The 26356-nt window shown below is 37.2% G+C and overlaps 1 protein-coding gene across 1 annotated transcript; it reads left to right on the forward strand.

Moving 5' to 3' along the window:
* The first annotated feature begins 2832 nt into the window (after nucleotides 1-2832).
* LOC120539818 (islet amyloid polypeptide) lies at nucleotides 2833-9199 on the forward strand. The gene is made up of 4 exons (XM_039770195.1): nucleotides 2833-2938; nucleotides 4147-4259; nucleotides 4501-4635; nucleotides 8333-9199. The coding sequence occupies exons 2-4, from the start codon at nucleotides 4180-4182 to the stop codon at nucleotides 8520-8522; spliced, it is 405 nt and encodes a 134-aa protein (XP_039626129.1). The 5' UTR covers nucleotides 2833-2938; nucleotides 4147-4179; the 3' UTR covers nucleotides 8523-9199.
* Nucleotides 9200-26356: the final 17157 nt, after the last annotated feature.

Consider the following 26356-nt stretch of genomic DNA (forward strand, 5'->3'; position numbering starts at 1 on the left):
AGTGTTGTTGCATTGAGGACATGTTTGTACTTTTCACCAACACACAGGCTCTTGTTCTTACTAGTTAGTTATTCGCTAAATTGTGGAAGAGCACCATGCAAGCAAGTCTAACATACAAAAAGAGCAATTACCTCAGGTTAAATTCAATTGTTGGTTAACTTTATTGGTAGCTAACGTTACTGATTTAGTTAATGCCTGATTGCTGTTGTTGGAAGGACAAAATGAAGTTTTGATAAATTCATAAGGTTACATGGTACATTCAGATATTAATTTTTAAGTATCTAAATATTCAGCTTCATTTTGAACCAGTATTTACTGCACTACATAAGTTAATTAAGCACATTCAGTAGTAGTAGTTTTTGGTGTATTTTACATTACTTTTATTATTGTTAGTAGTAGTAGTGGTAGTAGGAGCAGTAGTATTTCATATATTATTATTAGTAGTAGTAGAATTATTAAAATTGTTGTTTTTGTTGTTTGTGTATCAGATGTCACAAGTGATACTGTTGGGGATATTAAGTAACAAAGAGTAACAGTACATTGATACAGTGGACCATTATTGTTTTTATTAGTAATTATACCTCATTAATAAAGGAAACAATTCAATTGGTATACCATTTCCATTAAACACTGTCAAAGTCTGGCAGTGCAGTGTAGTGAATAAGGCTTTGGCCTTCAAACCCTGAGGTTGTGGGTTCAAATCCTGCTACTGACACTGTTTGGCTATGAGTTAAATCACTTGACCTGCCTGTGCGCCCGTTGGAAAACCAAAAGAAATGTAACCACCTGTATCATAAATGTTATAAGCTGGCCTGGATAAAGGTGTTAGCCAAAAAAGTAAATGTAAAGCAAATCTTCTGGATTGCAGTAACCCTTCCAGTTGCCAGTTTGAGGTCTGTCAGTTTGACTTGAGGTCATCCATGGCATAACTATATATATATATATATATATATATATATATATATATATATATATATATATATATATATATAGACTGCCTGGCTATCATCGGTATCAACTCAAACTTTCCACAAAATTTATGTATTATTTAAGTATTATTGCATATGCCCGGCTGTTCATACTGAATTTCTGTGAACCACTTTGAGCATGGAAAAGGTGCTATATAAGTAAAACATAATAATAATAGTAACAATAATAATAATAATAATTTATTATTATTATTCTTTTTTTTTATTAATGAAAGACCAAATGCATTACTCAAAATATGACACCAGTTCAACACCCTTAATAACTATAAAGATAAAGAGGATACGGGTGGTAAAGTCGATGTTAAGGATGCTAGTGTTAAGTCTAAGGGTACCAATAGCAAGCCTTACCAACAATCATGCAGACCAGTTGGGTAGCTATTTCATCACCCCCTGCCACCATCACTCTGCAGAACAATGCTCTATCATTCTTACAACAAACACATATCACTTAATGGCACCTTTCCCACCCTAAGCTGAGCTCACCCCTTGAGACAGTCGTAAGAACAGCAATGATCAAAATCAGTGAAAAGTCTATGAACTGAAATAGCCTGAGAAATGTCCATGAAATGAAAAGCAAAATCCAAAATATAGTTTTTGTTCTGAGGTGTGTGGTTTTCCACATTGTATCCCAAACAGAGACATGCTACACAAGAATTGAAATAAAGGTGTGTATGCTATGTGACATGTCGTATAGTTTAGATCAGTGGTTCTCAACCTGTGGGGCGGCCCCCCTAGAGGGGCGCGAAGTAACAAAATGGGGGGCACGAAGATGTGAAAAAAAGAAAACAAGAATCAAAAATATGAAAAAAAGTCTGTTGAAACCAAAACAAATTAACTTAAACTACATTCTGATACTAGAACAATAAATATAGAGTTAGATAAATGTCGATAAAAGTTAAGTAGGTATAATAAAATATTCATCTACATTTCAAAAAAATGTTAGCGGGGGTGCGATTAAAACTGTTATAAGAACTCGGGTTGCAAATACTTAAAGGCTGAGAAACGCTGGTTTAGATCATTGTATTCAAAATGCAAGCCAGTAAGAATGCTTAAAGCCAGATGTTAATATTGACATACATCCAACCACCTATTTTCAGAGTTTGCGTTTTGCAGTGCAGTTTTGCAGAGGACTAAACACTATCCCAACAGAAAGAAATCAGGAACAGACCATGATGTTACACTACATCTTAAATTGTACTGAGGCATGCACCCTCACTCACTCACCACATACACATTTAGGGTTCCACCTTAACCTGACAACTTGTGTTTTGATTAAGGCACAAAGCTCTCAAGAACATTGAAAAGACATCATAAATCCACATAGAACAGGTGGATGATGAACATTTCTGCTGTAATACTGCAGTGGTATTCATTGCACTGCTGTGCCATCCTTCAACTTTACAATGAAGCTGGAAACATAGCTATACAGAGACATTTTAACATTGGTCATGGTGTACTGCATTTAAATGAAAGTCCTTGGCCCCATCACAGAAGTATACTGCTGGCATTTGGGTTAACACAGAAAATTTAAAAGTAAAAACTGTATTTCACCTATTAAGCAGCAGTTTCAGAGCTTCTGCTGGTAGTCTCATGTCCGTCACAGTGGTCGTCAGCACTCAGTCACTCAGTGACAGAAAGAGGAAGCACAACACCTCCACGCACACTCATTTGAGATGATATATTAATGTGCAATCATGATAATGTGACATGTGCATTGACCTGCCATGTGGCTCCTGCTTCTCGCCACAACCTCCACCAATATAAATCCAAATAACAAGCTATATTTGGAATGGGTGATGTCACCAATGCTCAAAGTGTGAAAGATATATAAGACCAACACTGATATCCAGACATGAGATTCAGAGCCAAGTGCAGCATCACAGGGGGACCTGCAGCAGAATCAAACTGAATCAGCTGTCTGGCTGCACTTCCACACAGAAGTACAACAAGTAAGTAAAGAAAGAATCTGGAGAGGATCTGCTTCTGTGCTGGAGCAGACATGCATGCCAAAACTGCTCAGCTGCCTGCTTTCTCATTTCATTACTGTGTTCATATATCTGTAAAGAAGGGGTGGGAGGATAGGAAACTGAAATCAGGAGAAAGAAAATAAACTGTTCAAATATTTATATTAATAACATGGGTCTCTTATTATGTACATATATTTATTAACTGTAGATGAAACAAATGGATCAATGTATTTGAAAAGTTAATTAAAATAATACACCTTTAAAAATAACCTTTTTGGTCCTAATTCTCTTTTTTGCCATCATACCTGAGTAAAAAAAAGTAAGATTAAAATTGTGCATGTAAAACCTTGGTGACTGTATATAAAAACAATCATGAAATCTATGCAAAATGCATATTGGTATATACATAAAAGTGGAATATGTACGTGTACATAGATCTTAAAAAAATAAAATAAGAATGTCTAACATTTTGGCAGTTAAGTACACTAAACCTTTTAATATTAATTGGTTAAATGATTTTCATAAATTAATAAATGATGTCTCTAAATTTGAGCTATAATTTGATCTCCAGCAAAACTGCAAAAAAGATTAAAGACTGAAAAAAGGAAATATTTAAGTAGAATAACTGAAAATATATATATATTTATATATATATATATATATAAATTACTCTATGATGCACTGGCATTCAGCAAAGGTTGGTTCCTGCCTTGTGCCTCTAACTGTTGAAATTAGCTCCAGCTCCCTGAAACAGTGCAATAGATAAAACATGCACAGAAAATTGACGAAAAATATATTTGCAGGAACCTTTCTCAGAATGTTTGCTTTCTTGAAAAATTCTCTTATTATCACGACATTCTAATTCCTTTTGTCCTGATGAGGGCTACAGTTGTACATCAATGCTACTATAAATATATACTATCACATATTAAAGCTTTTAGTATTTTGTAAATTCATATTTTTGTTTATTTTGGAATTTATATTATTTTTTGGTGTGTTTGTATTTAATCAAGCTTTTGTGCATCTTTTCTTAAAATCATTTAGAAACTTGATTTAAGTTAATATTGCAAAGGTTAAAATAATAGATAGATAGATAATGTATATGCTCCACAACCCTAAAATGGACAAGCACCTCTGAATGACATTGTATTGCAAAAAATATTCTATTTTACATTTCTTTTACTTTGCAGAGCTGCAGAATTACTCTGGACACTCAGTAGACAATGTACTGCTTGAAGCTCCCTACTTTGTTGATGTTACTCTCTGTAGCTTTGAACTGTCTTAACACCGCACCAACAAACAGGTCAGTTTGTTCTTTCTTTCTTTCTTTCTTTCTTTCTTTCTTTCTTTCTTTCTTTCTTTATTCAGTGAAGTTCTATTCAAGTGTCTGGTTAAAGGTAGGTTGCAGTGGAAAACAGAGAAAACTACTAATCCTCTCTTCACTTGATTGGCTGAGACAATGTCAGCAAAAATGTATTATCATCTGGTTTAATTTTTCACACTTGTTTTTGAAGATAATAGGTTCTCTTTATCTCATTTTATAGATACTCCACTGTTTCTAGGGAACAATTGGATATAGACCCACAGAGGGAGAACTGGTTGTTTCCTGGCTTTTCCAAAAATTCATTTCTCAGTTTTTCTGCTGCATTTCCAGTAAAGGAACCATTCACAGAAACCAGGTATGTTAGCTTGACTGTTACCTCTCTGTTAATTCTCAAAAATTACTGGCTTCTTTGTATGCCAAAGCAGATCTATAGCATATCTTAGATGTAACTAATTGAAATGCTTATTGAACTCAATTAGCATCATTTCACTGCTTTGCCAATCTCCTTTAGCTTAGTAATGATGTACTTTAGGATAAAAAGGTTTGGAGATTAAGTGATGTGTTCATATTACAAAGCTAAACTTTACCTTAATAAGGCAGTGACCGGTTTTTAATAATATTAATATTAGTTTTAATATCAATTTATCAAATAACAATAATACATTTATAATGTGAAGTAACTGTACTTCTTTGATTAATATGTTGTTTTTAAATCGATAAAAAATATTTAGCTTTTTAATTTGTGCTTTAATTTAATAAATACTGTATATATATCTTTTAGTTTGTATTTTCATGGAAAGAGATTAATTTCCTCTATTCCTCTCTAACAAGGTCAGCCTATTATACATTTCCTCTGCAATAACGGATGGCTATTTTTGCCAGTTTTTTATCTTGTTGTTTTATACTTTTCATTTACCTTCACTAGAAAAATGTAAATAATAATTTCCCTAATGAGCTTTATCTGCTGTGGTTGTTTCTAATTAAAAGATAAATGCTTCCTCTAGCCTTCTCTAACAAGGTTTATCGTACACATAGTCATTCTCAATAGCCTTACTGAGCCTGCTTTAATTATTACTAAAATTACCTTAAAATAAAAATAGATTTTTTCTTGCCCTCTCTTATTAACTCACAGCTGATCTATAAGTAGACGCATGCTCAAATAAAACATTTATTTTTACTTCCTTGCTGCTTTATTTTATGCATTAAAAATTGCCAACTTATCCCTTTGTCTGTGGTTTTTACTTCATGAAATACTTCCATTGCCTGTAGTTGTCTGTTACCAATTTATTAGTTTTAGATTATCATAAATGAAATTTAATAATAAAAAATAATAATTCTGTACATTTATATAGCGCTATTCTCACTACTCAAAAGCGCTCTCCACACAGGGAGGACCTGAGATGCAAACCCATTTGATTTGCATCAAAATCATTTTATCTTTTCAGTCTAGCTGGACATTAATTTATTTATTTATTATTATTATTATTATTATTATTATTACATTTAGGATTTTTGAGTCTATAAAGTTATATATTATTATTGTTTCTTTATTTAGTCATTGGAGTTGGGCAATTAAGTACTTTATTAAGCATTTCAGTGCATACTGCACATGACAATAAAATCTGATTTGTTTGAATCTGATTTGGTCATATTGCCATAAGACCTTTTTTTCTTGTTGAGTCTTTTTACTTTTAACCACCTTTTATTTAAACTTGATTAAAGTCACACTATGTAGTTTTTAAGAACAATATCATTGATACTTTAAAGCTAAATGATAATGATAAAAACTTTTAAGCACTCGCCCAATTATCTCTCTTTCTCTCTCTAAGAAGCTCAATGTGTTTTTTTTAATTTATATATATTAATTAATGAATATATATAAGTTAATAAAATCAAATAAAACACCCTGTGTATGACCTATCCTGCCTCATGGCTACTGCTGCAGCTCTTCCAAGAATGTGAATTAGTTTGTACAGCTTGAAAAAGTTATATTATATTGTAAAATGATTATTGTCTAGTTCTGAACTGCACTCCAAGTATAAAATCTTTAAGCAGACAAGAGACACTCTACCCAGCAGAATGGTTCAAGTGTGCTACATTTCACGTAGGTGTAGAAGATGCTGAAAACAGTGCAGGCAGGCAGGCAGGCACAGTCGGCAGGTTTACTTAGTGAGAACGGTGAGCTTCATTGCCTTCACCCCTTACTCACAAGTATTGTATTGTCTCATCTATAAATGCAATTCTGTTAATAAATTATTAACAGTTTCATCACTCTAAGAATGCCAGAACAATGTAAATCTTTGATTAACTAGAACTAGAAAATGAAAATCATAAACTTTAAACATGCAATATAATGTTATGAGTGTTTATATAAACATTATGTTGGCATAGTAGTGATCTGTGCTGTTAGGCACTGTCTGTGTGGAGCTTTCATGTTCTCCTCATGTCTATATTGGCTTTCCTCCAACATTCAAAAACTTGTGTGTTACTTATTATAAATTGACCAGTGAACAGCAATGGATCTGCCTTAACTAGGTAAATGAGATAAAAAAAAAATGGAAGGATGGACATGTATATGTTCATATGTTATTTTTGCCTGTCTGTTGTCTGTAGACACAATTTCACAGTCAACTGAAAATGTTTAAGAAATTTGAGCTCATCTGCTACATTTTCAAGTGGTTCTTGAAATTCAAGGTAGCTGGAAACCATGTGAAATAGTTCCCTGATTCTAATGTATCATACATACCATTCTCAGACCCCTTTAATCGAATTGCAAGCAACAGGAGCCTATTCCAGCAGCATTGTGCCTAATGCAAGAACCAAGCCTAGACAGGGTGCCAGTCCATTACATGGGCCATTCATGCATACACCCACTGATATTCCTACTTTTTTAATTATATTATTACTAGCTGTGTAAGCCCGGGCTCCTAGAAACCATGGATTCTGGCACTTCAATCAATCAATTGCATCGATTGTGCATTAGCAGCTAAGTGTGTTTCTCTGTCCTCGGAGGGTTCGTTATGCAGACGTGCTCACCTCACTTGTGTATTAGCGGCTAAGTGAGATTCTCTTTCCTCGGTGGTTTTGTTTTGCTGACGTGCTTGCCTCTGTTGTCTGTCAGCAGCTAAGCGAGTTTGTCTCTCCTTGGAGGTTTCAATTTGCTGATGTGCTCGCCTCGCTTGTGTATTAGCAGCTAAGCAAGTTTCTCTTTGGTGACAAAGTCGATTTCTTTGAGCTTGATGCTGTACCCTCGCACTTCCGGGCCGGATAGACAGACAGACAGACACACTTGCATGCATAGATGTTTAGAAATAAGACGTGCCTTATCTGTTGCCATTGTAAAAGATGATGACACATATCATGTAACTGTTTGCACCCCACCTAACACAATAACGTTACTATCATTCCTCTGAAACTTCCTCAGATCTCTCCTTTTTGCTTTGCATTACTAGACACCTTTTCTCCTGGTAAACAAATCATCTGCCTTGTCGACTGACACACATTTGGAGTCAATAGTCACTATTAAACATCTGTCGTCACTTGACAGTATTGGGTCCTGGCTGCCTTGAGCACATTATATACCTTCTGTCCACCTCTGATACTTAGGACTGCTGTTGTGATTCTTGTTATTGCCTGAATGCAGCAAATCTCAGTTTTCCTGTTGAAAAAAAGCACTGCTGCTCCTATAAACAAACCATAAGTCTGCACTTAGAAAGCTCAGGAAACCCCCCAGATTGTGTACCCCATGTATTGCTGCCTATGATTGAATATGAGAACCCCCAGTTTCCCCAAAGACAATGCCTGGACCCCCTGCACTCCTCCAGTTTCCAGGCTAAGACTGGAAATCATCGCCTCTCTTTTGTTAAAACCCATTTCTTTGTTGGGATTAAACATTTCCAAGTTCAATCTTCAAGAACATAAACTCCATAGTAACCACCTCTCTAATACCGTTCACTTTAGAAGGTCACAAATAAAATAATGCAAATTTATTTCCTAATACCAAGTAAACTAATTTAATGTTTTTTCCTTTTCTTGTATTGCTATCATTTCAGCCATCACATGGAAAAACGGAAGTGTAACACAGCAACGTGTGTGACGCAGCGCTTGGCAGACTATTTAATCCGATCAAGCAGCAACAAGGGCATGCTATATGCTCCAACAAATGTGGGCTCTAACACTTATGGCAAGAGGGACAGCATGGAACCATTGATTCGAGAGCCTTTGAAATATCTACAATATTAGCGGAGAATGTAGGGCCCTTCCAACAATGTATAACATATATTATTTTCTTTGTAAAATAAAATGCGAGATATATTCTGTTGTTTTTAATTGTAAGTTAATAGTGCCTTTCTTGGTGTGATATTAATGGGTGAATTTACTATACACATTACTTTTAAAGAAAGTGCTGTTTTTAAAGTATTCATTTGTTATGCACTGTATGACTTTATTTTATAGCTCCCATAGTAAAGAAACATTATAAAAAAAGCAGAAAATTACAAATTACAGCCAATAACACGTTTGTTGGTTTATCCTTAAATGTTAAACACAATGGTATTCTAAATTCAATCAAAAACTTTTCTTCACAATAAGACTTGCAATTCCTGCGCTACACTTGTGATCCTTTATGCAGTTTGTTGTGTGTTAGTTTCGGTGTTGTATGATGTACTCTGCAGCCATACTCGAGTAAAAGTAGAGTTGCCTTCCTGTAAAGTTACTCAATTAAAAGTCAAGTTTATCCATGAGAAAACTACTGCAGTAAACATTGAAAGTATCCAGTATTAATTATTCTTAAGTTTAAGTAAATATAGGATCTCTCCCCATTTTTCATCCATCCATTAATTTTTGAAACCCACTTATACAGAGCAGGATCATGGAGAAGATGGAGCAAGCATTGAGCACCCCGGAGAGGACACCAGCCTGTCACAGGATGAACACACACACACACACACACACATGTATCAGGGGCTAGTTCAGCATTGCCACTCCACCTAACCAGCATGTCTTTCGGATGTGTCAGGAAACCCACACAAACTTGATGAGAACATGCAGACTTCATAAGGGGAGCAGCAGGGACAGTCCCCTTGTTGCAATACAGCAACTCCTCCATACCACACCCCATTCTCTGAAGTTTTTGAACACTTAAAACAGTTCAGATTGCCTTCTTTTTTCATGCAACTAAAATATGAGCCAAGTACTTTCAGCTTGAAGCAATGAGACTTTCTGTGAGAGGACATCTTAATGTTTGTATCTTAATTTAGTTGACTAAGTGCTAATAGGAGAGGGGCACAGTCTAAACACCATTTAAGAAGAAGCTAATCCATTCTTGAAAACCCCTTCATAAAGCAAATTTTCATAATGCAAGCCTCAAGTTACAGTTTCAATGGAAAATATTTTTGTGTCTCCTGGCCCCATTTCTGTTCAAATATCAACGTACTACATGTAAATTGATTTAATAGAATTAATTAATTTAGTTGAAACATTAGTCATGAAGCTCTTGAAGCTGTAGGCATCAGAGGTAACCTACAAATCTGGATCTCAGGTCTGTTAACCAGTAGGAGACACAAGAGTACAGATAATAGGAGAATGCTCCACATGGAGTAAAAACATAAATGGAGTTTCTCAGAGGTCTGTCCTTGGTCTGTTACTTTTTCTGATTTATTTTAATGACATAGGTTTTGGTATAGTTAGTAAATTTGTGGAATTTTCAAATGATACTAAACTGGGAGCAATAGCAGGCACAGAGAAGACAGCAAAAACAATTCAGAAAGTCTTAGACAAAGCTCCTGAACTGGGCAAACCTTGGAAAAATGCATTTTAATGTAAAAAAGTGCTAAGTGCTACACTAGAAGGAAAGGGATGTTATTCTAAATACAAAATGGGAGACACTGTCCTATAGGAAGGCATCCTCTGAAAATGATTTAGGGTTTTTTTTGCTGACACAACATTTATACATATATATATATATACTGTGTGTATATATGTATACAGTATATATATATATATATATATATATATATATATATATATATATATATATATATATATATATATATATATATATATATTGTGAGGGACGGCCGGGGCCCATATGCTACATATGTTCCGGGGGAGCCACCATGGGCTGCTCAGTACCTCCCACTGGACACTTGGTGGCAGCCTCCCTGGCCGACGTTGATTCCCCAGTCTCCCGAGTGGCTCCATGGGACATGGAGTCCTTCACAGCCTGGTTGGGAGCTGGGGTGGCCGCTAGGGGGTGCTGCCATAACTCAAGAACCCGACTGGACGAGTCATCAGCCCCACCCGGAGATGCAATTGGAACCAGGTGGTCAAGCACCTGGAACACTTCCAGGTGGGCTATAAAACGGACCAGCCTCCACCACTCGACAGTCAGAATTGGGAGGAAGAGGACAAGTGGTGGTGCAAGGTGGAAGAGTGTTGGTATTGTGAACTTAAGTGTTTTTGGGACTGTGTTGGGCCTGTGGGACACGGAGAAGGCGTGCCCCACAGCTGAAGAGAAATAAAAGATTTCTGTTCCTTTGACACGTGTCTCTGTGTAAGTCTGTGCCGGGTCGGGCGCTATATAGCACCTTTTACAATAAATATATTTATATAGCTAAGGGACAAAGGAGCAGAGAAGAAAAACCTTGGCGACAAACCTGGGCAATTTGTTTAATGCTAAAGTGGTAGCATAAGAACAGAAAACAGGCTCACATACTGCCTGGTTAGCCTGTTTGACTTCTCAATCTTTAATACTCTCTCCAACTGATCAGTTTCCGGGATGTCCAGTCTGCTTCTCAACTGACGCTGTTCCTTCCGAGGATGTTGGTATTTATAAGGCTTGACCAGAAGGGGTGGGGTTTCCAGGAATGTGTTTTCTTACTACTGCAGAGTAGTTAGTGACAGCACCCCCTCTTGCCCTGGTGCGGTACTGCAAGCATCAGTACACTCCAATGGATGATCCTCAGATGCCCGTGCGTGACAATATATAAGCTAGCTGTGTTAAACTGGGTTTGCCTGGGAAATTTTCTAAGACAATGTTGATACACCTGTCCTTTAAACATTTGGCATGAGATTGCCTTTGATGATTTTTTGCACCAAATGATGTAATTTGAAATACTTATATATATATAATCACACATATGTGTAATAGGGCGGCACAGTGGTGCAGTGGGTAGCACTGCTGCCTCGCAGTTAGGAGACCGGGGTTCGCTTCCTGGGTCTTCCCTGTGTGGAGTTTGCATGTTCTCCCCGTGTCTGCGTGGGCTTCCTCCGGGTACTCCAGTTTCCTCCCACAGTTCAAAGACATGCAGGTCAAGTGCATTCGTGATTCTAAATTGTCCTTAGTGTGTGCTGGGCATGTGTGTGTGTGCACACTGTCCAGGGTTTGTTTCCTGCCTTGCACCCTGTGTTGGCTGGGATTGGCTCCAGCTGCAGTAGACCACCGTGACCCTGTAGTTAGGATATAGTGGGTTGGATAATGGAAGGATATGTGTAATAAATGTCTCTGCAGTAAAAAAAGAACCAGGGAAACATGCATCTTAACTATCCTTGGCTTCCAACACCCAGTCAAGAAGAAGCGGATACAACAGAAGAGATATAATTCTACCAATGCCTTCAAGGACACCTCTTCTGGTTCTTCACTGAAGAAGCTGTAATTTTGGACCAGCACCTCCTGGAACTGTTATGAACTTGTAAATACAGAAAGTGGGTACCAAATGGCAGAATGGCATAAAATATCAGGAAATGCACTGCATTATAATTATTAAATAGGCTGAAGGAAATAAAATGTCAGAGAAACAAACAAGAATCAAATCATCAAAACCTGAATCACTAACCAAAAATCAAAGTCAAATGTTCAAAGCAAAACTCTGGATGCTAACTTGCTTAAATGCATCCAAATACTTCAATTCTGACACAAATATACAGGTCATGACAGGGATACTCAACTACTACTTCCAGGATTAAGAATGGGCTAAGAAACTCCTGTATGAACTTCTACTAATATGGATACAGATGTCCCCATAGCCTCAGACCCCAACTCTCTTTTAAAGGCAATCCCTGGACACCAAGCCATCATAATAGGGAGTAGGGAGACAATGAGCAGGTAAGTCTCGTCTCTCTTCTGATACTTAACTGAATGGTGGGGCTTGGGGTTTTGGGATTTCATGCATATGTCCCCTGTGTGTCAGTACACTACATAATTATTCTCAAGGGCTTTCTACCTAATATTTAGGAACAGCGTTCCTTGATGAAATTAGCCTATTATTACTGGCAATGATACAGTACCACTGCCAGTTTCTCAACCATCTGAGCACTTCACAGCTTGACTCCTATCATGTATTATGGCAGCTGTCTTTTACAAAATATAAATTCAATCTTATTATAATGGTGCTTCTATTAAGATCTACTTTGGATATATACAATAGCAGTGTGGCACTTTAGCAACTTTCATTTTAATATGGATGTGTGTTTTTATGTTTGGCAGAGCTCAAAGCTACTCATCTTTGCTTTCAAAGAGAAGCATTCATTTGCAGTGTCAGATTTTCCAATAATGTATTTTTACTGGCTGGGAATGCATTAAATTTCTGAAAAATGTAATTAATTAAAGCATCTACTGTGAAATAAATCAGAATTATTTTGTCTTTTTTCTCTTTCTTCATCCTGTAAAGCACTTTCAGCTACATCATTGGCATGAAAATGTGCTATATAAATAAATGTTGTTGTTGTTGTTATTAGTACATCGCATTGAAATCAGAAAGAACATTTTTTATGGTACGCTTGCTGGAGATGTGTCTGCATTCGTCTAAGGAGATTGTTTTCTCATGAGAGATTGTGCTTGGTACAAAGGTACATTGGTGATTTGAAACATACAATCTAGATTACTGGGAATTGCTTATACTTGGCTTTTTCCTTCCATTTTAAACGTGACATAACATCTCCTCACTATGCTCCTCAGTGACTCTTTAAAGAACACACTCAGTTTAGGAGCTGACTTTAGAAAAAGTAAGCTTTTTTAAAATTGTGACTGTGACCACTTTCAAAAGGCATTCTTCATGTAATACAAACTCAAAACCTTTACTTACTGTTTACTACATCATGTAAGTCACCATCCACACATTTAACTGAAAATAGTTAAATCAGCTCAGCTTAAACTCTTCATGATAAAATAGGCCAAATATTCTAGGATCAAACCTTTACACCAAGAGATGCATACAGTACAGTGCAGCTACATGTGGGCAGATGAACAGTCATTCATATATTCATACAAAAGTGAGACTGTCAAGTGTCTCACTATCCCAAAGTGTGCGCAAGTAGATTCAGGCTTTTGATTTAGATGGCTCCTGACTTGACGCTCGTGATTGGCCATTTGTTAACAAACGTAAAAGCAAGATGCAAAAGCTACAACTTCAGCTTTCTAAAGGTCTTCCGCTTTGTTTAGGACTCTTGTGAATTTTCACAACCTTGACAACCACTTATCTGGCAGGGTGAGATTTTCCAAGCACAGAATTTTCCACTCACACAAGTGTGAAAAGCCTCCTTTTCCTCATTTCTTAGATTATTTTTTTTTTTTGCTTTGTTTGTTTGAGGTAAGCTGGCATTGTGCTTATCAGCTTAATAAATCAATCAATTCTGCACTAAAACCATTAACACCTTATGCCTGGAGAAGTGTATTGAAACAGTGTGGCAGGGTTCAGGCTTAATTATCTGCAGAATAGAAAGCTCTTATTGCTGAATGGAGAGCATCATCATTATAGCTGTTTTCAGTGGAAAATTTAAAAATTGACCCAGTTGTGTTTTCCCTGCTGTATTTCTTATAGGATTCAATGAATCAATCAATGAATCAATTATGCAGGATCATTTTTGTAACACATTATATATTGTAATTTGCTTCACAGGCTAATTAAGTCTAAAATATGAAAACTCAGAAATTTTCGCCTGGAAGTTACAGCTCAAATCATGCCATCACTATGGCCCCCAATTATTCTACCTGCTCATTAATTATGAGGAAAACTAATGTATCTCAGTAAAATGTGTTAGCTTGCATTAAGCAATTTGGAATATAGTAACAGGTAAAAGGAATTAAATCAAATAAAACCTGATTGAAGAACATAGCATTTGAAAAAATAACACAGTTCAGGCTGCCTCACAAATACCTGCATATCTGTACCTGAAGACAGCACAAGAAATAGTCAGTCAGTCATTGTCTTTCGAGTTTAATTCTGAACAGGGTCACGGAGGTCTGCTGGAGCCTATCCCCGCTAGCATAGGGCACAAGGCAGGAGCAAACCCTGGACATGGTGCTAGTCCATTACAGGGCGAACACACACATTCACACACACATACACATAAAGCACACACTAGGGCCAATTTAGTTTCACCAATCCACCTAACCTGTATGTTTTGGGACTGTGGGAGAAAGCCGGAGCGCCCAAAAGAAATCCATGCAAATACGGGGAAAACATGCAAACTCCACGCAGGGAGGACATGGAACATTAACACTGGTCTCATTACTAAGAGGCAACAGTGCTACCACTATGACCCCGTGCCACCCACACAGGAAATAGCTGAGAAATATTCTAAAGAAAATATTGTGATGAACTTTTTCCATGAAACATTTTTCAGACTGCAGACAAAACTGGGCTAACAGTTTGAATTGAAATATTTATTGTTGAAAGCTTTTAATTTTCCTTTTTGTTTTTAATGTTTTCAAAGTATTTCTTCCATCATTAACTTCTGTTTTTAGTTATAAGTTCTATTTTTGTTTCATATATGGGATTTGTTCACCTAAAATTGTATCTATAAAGAACTCTACCAATTGTGAAAGACCAGCCTCAGCACAGACAGACATGGACTCTAAATCTTCAAAACACCAGCACAGTACACAAATCACCACACTATACTCAGTCCTTTTTCTTCCTTCAACCGCCTCCACTCCTCTCTCGCAAGCTCCATCCTCTTCCTCCCGACTCCGGCTCCATGAGTAGTGGCCGCAGGCTCCTTTTATAGACCTCCCAGAAGTGCTCCAGGTGGTTAATTGGCCTAATTAGGCTGCACCTCCCGGTGTTGCTGCATTCCAGCACACACGGGCCCGTTAAGCCATGTAGCTCCTGTCCAACAGGTCTGAGCCATGAAGTCCCACACCTGTGGCCCCGATGTAACCCAGGAAGGCTGCCACCACATGTTCCGGGGGACATAGTGTGACTCCCATGGCTGCTCCCCTGGTCCCAGTGTCAAAAGGGAGTCCCGGCAGGGCATGGGTCCCGGCCATCCTCCACAAAATATAAAGACTTTATTACTGATACAATGCATAACTCCATAATTTAAACAGCATCTACCCATCTTTCTCTCTATCTGTTTCCCTTGCAGGGCAACAGTGAGTGAGAATCTGCTGCAGCATGGCATGTGGATAGGACACCAGTCATGACACAGGGCACAGTCCTTCACAATGGGCCAGTTTAGAAATATGTGTAGGATGAGGCAAAAAATCAGAGTGTCTTGGGAAACCCACAGAAAATGTGCTAAATTGCTGAACATAATGACTGGGCTGAGAAACTGACTAAATCCATGAAGCTAGGACAAAGAACATAGTGTACATATAGTATATATCTACTGTATATCTATCTAAAAACATATACAGTACAAGATAGATAGATAGATAGATAGATAGATAGATAGATAGATAGATAGATAGATAGATAGATAGAATGCAAGGTTGACTGACTGCCTGACTGACTCACATACTCATTCATCCCTGAAAACACTATTTCCCATTTAGCAGAAAAGTTGAAATTTGGCAAAATTGTACATCTAGGGCTATACGTATCCACTAAGAAAGAATATTTTGTTGTATCAATATTTAAAGATTTAAATATTTAAGGGTAAACCCCTCCCACCATATAAAAACTAAATACTGTACCTCAAAAATGCAAAAACACTCTGACTAATTTAATTGAAACATGGTGATGTCATAGAAGAAAGAAAACTGTCCAAAATGTGTGTTTTTTTTATTTGTTTGTCTTTATTTGTTGGTGGTATTATTGTAGAGATTCAGTATTCTTAGGCATCATGTCCCTTTTCCATCTCAGTAGAGAAATGGTGCTTGCAGTTCTTGCAAATAAATGCCACCAGCACAACAGTGTCACTGACCAGGCTGCTGTTGTAATTGCTCAGAGAAATGTGGCTGGTGTCTTACGTAAATGAATGTCCCTACCAGATGCAAAGTGGAAGAAAGTTTGGTAAAGCAATTAGAAGATGTGCTTAGCAAGATGGATTATTGGGTACATATAGTAGGTCCTATTTAATCAACTTTTTTATTCTTTACAATGCAGTATAAAAGAAATATAAATTCAAGCTGAAATGCATTTTCAAGCACACTTACATATACATATGCGTCGACCAGTGTGGTGGGGTACAACAGGCCCATGATGGTGAAATACATATAATTTTGCAGAGAATTAGGATGTTTTCTTAAAGGTGAGACCAAGATGTGGTGCTAAGCTCCGGTTCAAAAATCACAAACCTTGAAGTTTCGTTACAGCATATCAGCCCATTTCAAACCTTAGGTGCAACACAAGCCAGGAGCGACAGCATGGCTTTATTAGGTTGGGCACCTCATGAAGGGGTCCCTCATGGACAGAACATGGAGGCAGTGGACATTGTACATGGTTCACCATATTATTTCTTTTCACCTGTTCTTTTACACTACTGGTCACACGTTCAAGAACTCCTGTTTTTTTTTACTTTTTCTGTAAATACACTCAGTTTAAGACCTTCATGTGTTATGAAATCAAGGCATAGGAAAAATAAACAGCCAAACTGTAGTAACCCTTTGGATTCAGAATGCCAGTCACTCTGTACAAGTCAACAACTCTGCCTTCTGTAAAAGAAACCCAGACCATCATATTTCTTTCTCCATATTTGACAGTTGGTGTCACACCTGAGGAACCATCCTTTCACCTACTCAACAGCATACAAACAACCTGTGTGATAAGCTTAAGATTTCGAATTTTGGTTAATCAGTCTTTAAGACTTTCTTCCAGTCTGTAGTAATCCACAGCTGGTATTTCAAGGCTCTACTTTGTCCTTTAAGGAATGGCTTAATTACTGCCACTTGCCCTGTCAAACCTGCAGCACAAAGTCTCCACTTCACAGTAGAAACTGACACTTGCTTTTTTAGACCACTGTTAAGCTGTGCTTGAAGTTGTCGGGCTGTGAGGCGCCTATTATACAAGCTGGTGACCCTCAGAAACTTGTCTTCTGATTGGGTTGTGAGTTTGGATCTGCCAGATCTTAATTCCTTTGAGCTTCCAGTTGCCTTTGGATTGTGTAGGACACTGTACTCACTGATACTTTGATTTTCTTTTTTGCAGTTTTTCTAAATGAAAGGCCTACATTTCTAAGGGTAATAATGCTCTATCTTATTTCATTTGTTAATTACCATTTTCTTGTCATTATCACTGGAATTTATACCTTTCTACAGTGTACTATTGTCCAAGTAGTACTTCAGAGGGTGTAGTAGCACAGTCTGTTCCAACTCTGCTTTAAGACAGACAGAGGGCTTTTAAGTAATCAGCAGAAGTGGGGACACCCGTGCAATTTGTTTCCTTCAACTCACAAGGCTTAATTTACTTTAATTGCCTCAGGACATCTATAAGGTTGTAACCTATTAATTGTTTTCTGAAGAAGGCCCATTTCCCTTTTTTCAGTTTTTGCTAACCTAAGCTTTAAATTTTAACCTTTGGCAGTTTACTGCTTACCTTTCCACCATTTTAGGTCATTCATTACATTTCAGCTAATTAATACTGAAGAAAAACTGGAAAAACTAAGGTGGTCTAAAACTTTTGACCAGTATTGTGTGTACAAAGCCTTAAATGTTCAATAGATTCCACAGGCCACATAAATTTATAACCTGTAAACATCAATGCTGTAAGTTATATTATTACATATTATTATTCAAGGTGTATTTCTTTTGATGTAAACGTTCCAAAAGTTTTTAATGGTATAAGATTGCAGATGAAAGTATTAAATTTAAGTCTTTTTAGGATGTGCTACAGGGTGAAATTATATTCATACCAAAAGTTTCCATTGCTTTAATAATTACCTGCTTCAATTCAACATAATACAATTTCCAGTAAAATTGTATTTTTCAATGATCATCAACAAAAGCCAAAGTCAGGAAGTAGGATAAACAGAAATGAATCTGCAGCACAAATGTTTTACTGATGGGCAATTGTAGTAGCATATTCAGGATTAAGGAGCTCCAGTGAACTAATAATATTAGTCCTGATATGAAAAAATAACAAATATCACATACAGAAAAATACTCAGTTAGAAAGCACCTCTGATACATTTGCTTGATCAATGACACCATAACCAAGATCCATCCTCCTAGGAAATCTGGAGCTAGATAATTCAGTTAATTTACTATATATATATATATATATATATATATATATATATATATATATATATATATATATATATATATATATATATAGAGAGAGAGAGAGAGAGAGAGAGAGAGAGAGAGAGAGAGAGAGAGAGAGATACATTAAAGGTTTCTTTCCTTTGATCAGTGTTTTAAAAAGCCATACTCAATCCACTATGATTCAGTATTGCACAACAATAAAATCTTAAAAGTTCCAATACTGCCGACTGGCCTTCTTTTATTGGAGACCCAGAAGGACGGGTGTCCAACAACCTTTTTCTGGCAGCATTTCCACCACACCAGGGACCACCAAAAGTCCAGGTACCCCCTGGCAGTGGCCACAGGCCTCAGCCGGGTTGAGCTTTCATGCTCCAAGCCCATGGTCCCGCTGCAAGCCAAGGGGCTGCCCTCTATTGGTCCGGGGAAGGGAATGTCCTGAAAAAGCACTCTCCCCTGGTCCTTCCATTGTCAGGGCATCATGGCCAGGTAAGGGCCCATGCCATCCGCCATACCATATTACAAAAATGTGCAAGATAGGTAAATTGGCCTTGTATAAGTGAGTGTGGGTTTGTGTGTGGCAAACCATCCAGGACTGCTTTTTGCTTTTCACCCAGTTCTTTATAGATAGACCCTGGCTCCCTTGACCCTGGCTTTGATTGAAACATTTTAAAAATAAATGGAATAATGTTTTAACTTGTATTTTCCCCTAAATTTGATACAGTTTTCTGAGCCTACCCTCAGTAAAGAGAGCTATAAAAAATATAACTGAATTTAATTTTTTTGACTTTATGGTAGGTTTCACTGTAAAAGATGAAGTTAATGAAGTGATATTTAAATTGCATTGTAAATCCCTTTATATTTACATCACTGCTACGTGCCACTCTCAACCAGAACACAAATGTTAATGCCTTTAACTACAGTCATATGCATCTCTGGACATTTCATCAATCCTTGAAGTACCTTGAATTAATTTTTCTAAACTGTTGGGTCCACCATTTTTTTGGGGGGCTGGCAAATATTTTAGGCAAGAATAATTCAAGACCAAAAAATTACATGTAATTTTGTAGCTTAATCAGAGAGTGTTCATTTTGGTGTTGCCATGCCTAGAACATTTTTCTCCTGTAAAGATCCCCTTTAGGAACCCATTTTTTAGCAGTATCCTTTTAATAAAATTAAAAAAAGAGGTTTGGGTTAGTGGGTAGTGGGCACTGACTTTTCAACTCTACTTTTAAATACAGTGCTGCAGACTGAGAAAAAATAAATTACCTTGGGCAACATCAAAAGAGTGTCACGCTGCTTACCGACAGGGAAATGCCTTGACAAGAAACTGGTGCTAATTGTGGAGTAAGTGAAAAACAAAAATCCTTCACATTAGTGGGCTTGTCATGTGCAATTAATGAAATGAAATGGGAAAAAAAGATTCATAACAGGAAGTCATGACGTAAGCATGCTAAAAACATTCATGAAAGATTAGTTTTGCCAGTCCTTTATCTTTACCTTTTGTAACGTCATTTTTTGGGACACCATGACTGGGTGACATGATAACACAATCAGCTTGTTTTTGTCATGGTCTTTTGATTACTGTGTTTAACATGTCATAAATAATTAAAATAGATTCACAAGAATGGCCAAATCTTGCTTCTCACCTGGACCCTACCAAATGCATTTGCAATGCCCAGTGAGTCCTGGGAAAATGTATAACAACAAAAACCTTTAGCAGTTCGTTCTAATCAGATTTCAGTATAAAAGAATGTTTTTGTGCTCTATAGAAAAAGCAGTCATTGAGTTCACCTCTCATGGAACTGAGATCAGTTGCATGCTGGGTCACTGAGACTGTGACATTTTTACACTGTGTATGTCTATGTGTTTTTTCAGCATACTCTAAATTCCTCTGTGTTAAAGATGTGCATGTTAGGTTAAGTAAATTTGCCTTGCATGAGCGAGTGTGGAGATAAGTGTCTGTTTCAGAATTATTCTTGTCTTGCACACATTACTACCTGGAAAGACTTCAGTTCCCTATGACAATGTAACAGAAAAAATAGACTTAGAAGATGGATACATGGATGGACAGAGTTGTGAATAAGCTACTGAGCTTGTCTACCCACAATTATAACTGTGATACCTCCTTATTATGCTTCTACTTGTTTTGTCCTGGGTTTGTCCATTCCGCCTGTGAATACGTCCATCTCATAGTGTTCCATTAAGGAAAAAAATGAAGGGTTTAACCCATTCAACATTCAGAGAGATATTACCTGTACATGCAGGTCTGTTATATTCTAATAATACATACACTGCCTGACTCTGTCCATAACTTTGGTAAATGCAAGTGAACTTTATACATGGTTAGCAATATATAGTGCATCCAAAACTACAACTTACTTGACAATAACATACTGCACTTACAGAAGTTAAGACTCTATGTTCGAGTGTTAAGCTAACTGCTTGCTGGTGGTGTTTTCCACAATATTGACATTCAATGGAATGAGCTAAAATGGGAAACCTACGTCATGCGTTATAAATAGATAGCAGGAGCAGGTGGCTAAGAGACGCAAATATGAAAGAGGAATGTGCATACAATACAGCAAAACATTTCAAATTTGTGTCACCCGTTAAGGACTACACATCAGCGCTGTCACAAGTAATTCCATATCAGTGATCCCCTGACACCCACTCACCCACTACTTTATACAGGTCTACAGTCTCAAGGACCAACTGTTGACAGCCCACAGAAAACCTGTCACATTTGTCATCTCTCTTGGTTGCTCTGAGCAAGAAGATCTAGACTGGTGACAAGGAAGCATTATTCCCATCATAATTTATTTCTTTCTTTTGGCAGAAGGGGCAATAGTGTAAAATAGAGAAGCAAAGGACTCTTTTGCAATTTTTGTTTTTGTGGAACTGAGAAACCACTGCAAAAGAAGAGTAAATTTCCTTCCCACAAGTCATCTATCTATTATTAAAATCCAGATCAGGATTGCATTGGACACAAGGCAGGAACCACATCCATGCATTCAGCTGTCAATTTATATCCCAAGGGAGTAAACACTAAGTAAAAGAAAACGGAACATGAATGTCAGTTTAAATCTAAGTATGCACAAAGGAAAAAAAAATTAATTTATACTATGTGAATGTAGTCATTTCAGGGGTCAAAAATAATTCACATACATTAAAAACTGATCAAATATATATTTTATGCATAAAGCATAGTATGGGGTGGCACGGTGGTGCAGTGGTAGTGCTGCTGCCTCGCAGTTAGGAGACCTGGGTTCGCTTCCTGGGTCCTCCCTGCGTGGAGTTTGCATGTTCTCCCCATGTCTGCATGGGTTTCCTCCCACAATCCAAAGACATGCAGGTTAGGTGGATTGGCGATTCTAAATTGACCCTAGTGTGTGGGTGTGTGTCCTGTGGTGGGTTGGCACCCTGCCCAGGATTGGTTCCTGCCCTGTGTTGGCTGGGATTGGCTCCAGCAGACCCCCGTGACCCTGTGTTCGGATTCAGCGGGTTGGAAAATGAATGAATGAATGGAAGCATATTATGCAGCTCAGTTATAGAAGTAGCAAAAAGTCAATAACCCAAGAGAACAAAAAATCATTTGCAATTCAATTTTAGATGTTGTTTAATTATTAACAGGAGGAGTTAACTTCTTGATTATTATTTATTCATGTTGTCTCATTCTGAAATCTTTCTTTTAACTATAATCTTTTACACGTATTCATGCAATCTCCTTTTCAATCAGTCAGTAAAAACACTTCCTTTGTCCAATTCAAGGAGCCTTGGGCTGCACCAGGGGTAAGGCAGGAAGCACGAAGCAACCTTTTGACTTGCAACCCATTACAGGGTACACTTGCGCACACAGAAACACACAAACACAATTAACACAATTTAGATTTGACATTCCATTAATTTATTTTCCTTCTGATCATTTTAATTTTTTGTAGGCATTCAAACCTTAACCATTTTGATCTAAGTACTTTACTTAGTAAAAGGTAATAAAAGGTAAAAAAATTATAATTAGTAAGGTGCAACAGCTTGTGAAAAGTGAATATATAGTTAATATTACGATACAGCTTGCACAGTACAGATACACTATAGAAAAGAGAGAGAGCAGTTAGGAGCACATGCTGATACAGCACATTGCTGCACCCACCACACGACAAACCAACTCAGGATCCAGATTGGGACCCGAGTGCAGCCATGCATGGGTGACACCTCAGCACCACACTAGCTCAGATGGAATGGAACAGTGTGAGGTTTTTTAGGGTGGCTGGAGTGCCAGTCCTGCTACCAACCCCCAGGTTTTTTCCCTACAGGTTAGAGGACCTACATGCAGGGCTGGATGCAGATTAATGTCATACCCAGGGCGGAGCAATTGCAGGTTAAGGGCCCTGCTCAAGGGCTCAACAAAGTACAATCACATTTTGGCGTTTATGGGATTTGAACCGGCAACCTTCCGATTGCCATTGCAAATCCCTAGCCCTCAGAGCCACCACGCCACCACTCCGCCCTACTATAGAAAAGAATAAAGAAATGTATTTAAATTTCAGGGGTGGCACAATGGCTAATGTAGTTATTATCTATGTGAAGTTTACACTTTCTCCTGATGTCTGTGTGAGTTTTCTCCAAGTTCTCTGATTTTACTCTCATATCCCAAAGATGTGCAGACCAGGTTACTTGATGACTTTAAACTGAGACCTTTGTTTTGAAATAATTATCATTAATTTAAAATTTAAATGATCTTCATGTCACATGCACTCTATTTTTAATATAAAAGGTATGCAGATGATATGTTATTTAAGAACAAGGCAGGCTGTATATGAACTCACATATCTGTGGGTAACACTTTTGGTTGGTTTGTCTTATTCTAAATGTGAGTGAGAGATCATGCCAGAATTTTTCAGTGAAACAAGAAAAAACTTCTAACCTCTTAAACAATATATATATATATATAAAAAAATTGTTTCATACGGTAACAATTTAGGGAAACACACGGAATTTATCTTTTGAGGAACATTTTAAAAAGATAAAAACAATAATGAAAAATAATTTTATTAATCTCTAATTAAGAGCTTATTCAAGAATTCTATGTTCTTACCATGGTTATCATTACCGTGTTACTAGTGAGTTCAGAGTAGGAACAATCAAAGTAAGACTTTTGCAAAATCTCACAATAAATGTGGAAATTACTGATAAAATGACAAATTAATTATTGTCAGTACAATAGTATTAGGAAGCAGAGGCAGCTTTAGTGGTGTGTGGGACCTAGTGCTGACCAACCCCATGTGGGGCTGGTTACGTTGAATGCTGTTATCGGTATGTCGGGACTGTATAAACTTGTGCGCAAATTTAATAAAAATAATGTTAACATACACCAGATTTTCTCATTGCAGTATTCAGCTACATTTTTGCAAGATAACACACAGACTTTATCAAAATATAACTGAAGAATATACTGTGACTTGACAAATCCACTCAAACAGGACAAGTGGACCTCAAAAGAGGGGTTTCCTTAGGTGCTGGGCTTTGGAATGTCACCACACTTGCCACCCCCAAACGCCACTCTTGTTAGGAAGTATATTTTACTGTTTGGTAATTAAAACCTATCTATAAAGTAACAAAACATAATTTTCAAACCCTTTTAACTGAGTTCAAGTAATTAGGCCTCAGCCCATTGGAGCTTGTGGTGTAAAACTGAAACCAACCCTGGAAAAAGTGTCAGTTCATCATAGGGCCTACATACAGATCCACACTCATGTTAGGTCAAGTAACTAAGTCAATAAGTGTTCTGGGATGTGTGACTTATGAAAATACTCCTCTGTTTTCTACAATTCATTAACTCATTCATCCAAAATACAGAAGTACCTGCAGGATCCATTTAATCTAGGATAAAGTTCAGTCTTGCTAAAAAAAAAAAAAAAAACTGAAATAGAATATATAGAATAAGATGGAAAATTATGTTCAGAACCCACCATCATTCTCCATTATTTGTTTCCTTTGTGTCCTGGCGACACTGTATAGTGTGTATTTGTCTTTAAACCAAAAACTAATTTTCTGAGTAGAAACTGTCCTGTCTACCTTCCTGTTTACCTTCTACACAACAGATGTTTAATACAATACCAGCACTTGCCTTTTTTTAAATTTTAAGATGACTCCTCCATCATAGGCTGCATTAAGGAGACATTTCAGAGTACAAGAAAGTTGTGGAGAACTTAATGTTGTGGTGCAGGGACAACAACCTGCAACTCAACATCAGCAAGACAAAAGAGCTGGTGGTGGACTTTTGACGTGCCAAGAAGCCTCTGAGACCAGTCAAGGGACATAGCAGACTGTACTTCCTAAGGCAAATCAGGTCTTCTGGTGTTTGATGGAAATGTTCTATCAGTCCATATTAGCCAGTGAGTTGTTCTACACTGCAGTTTTGTGGGAAGCAACTTGACCTCAAAAGAAGCACAATGCCTAAACAAAGTCATCAGGAAAGCTTGATCTTTAACAGGGTTAGCCATGGGACACACTGGAAACAATTGTGGAGAAGCAAAATTGGATGCCATCATGGAGAATCCCCTACATCCACTCCAGGAAGTGCTCTTTTGGAGTACTTTTGGCCAAAGGCTCATTTCACCATGGTGTGCTAAGAAGCACCTTTGGGGGTTTTTTCTGCCAACTTTTCTTTCAACCCGATGTGCTTGTTAAGTTTATTTATTTATGTATTGATTGATTGATTGACTGTATTACTTGTTTTGTGAGTCTTTAACCCAATTTTTTTGATTCTGCTGCTTGTGCATCTGAATTTCACCATGGGATTAATAAAGTTTATCTCATCTAATCTAATCTAAAATATTTTCTTCAAGAAATTGTGCTATCACAAAAATAAAATAAAAAAAAAAACTGAATAGTGAGCGTGCCCTGCACTAGACTGGTGTCCCATCCAGGGTTGCTTCCTGCTTTGCATACAATGGACCATGGTTAGGCTTCACCATGGATTGGCTCATTTTCATTTATAGTATATTTTAGGGTCTTAAACACAAGGTAGTATGAACTAATTTTAAAAATTGTTAATTGTTTCCAAATACATAGATGATTTGAGCAAAGAAACATGACTACAAGAAAAATGTAATTAATTTTAACTAGATGATTTTTGCTCAACATCACTTCACACATGGTTAGAAGGTCCTAGGAATACATGCGTCACTGCACTAACAGTCTATAAGTACCAAACACTTAAAAGCTCAATAATGGCACACAGAAGAGATCAACATTTTTCACCCTTTCTGAAGGAATAAAATTTTGTGTCAGACATCAAACCACTTCATATTTTACAATACCCTTAGTCTTACTACTTTGTATTCTTATTTTCTTATTAGTATCATTCCTTTCTTAAAAAGGGCGTTTCAATCAATGAGAGATCACAATCCTCTGCCTCTTTGGGAAAGTTTATACCAGGGTACTGGAACAGGAACTCTATCCAACAAATGAGCTTCAGATCCAGGAAGAACAATGTCTGTTCAATCCTGGGTGTACAGTACTAGACCAGTTCTTTAAACTTTTTGGGGGTCAAGTGAATTAGCCAGCCCTGGCTACATGTGTTTGGTGGGTTTATAAAAGTTTACGTTACATTTATTTATTTTGGCTGATGCCTTTATCCTGGGCGACT

The sequence above is a fragment of the Polypterus senegalus genome, chromosome 11, assembly GCF_016835505.1.
Source record: "Polypterus senegalus isolate Bchr_013 chromosome 11, ASM1683550v1, whole genome shotgun sequence".
In the NCBI taxonomy this organism is placed as follows: Eukaryota; Metazoa; Chordata; class Cladistia; order Polypteriformes; family Polypteridae; genus Polypterus; species Polypterus senegalus.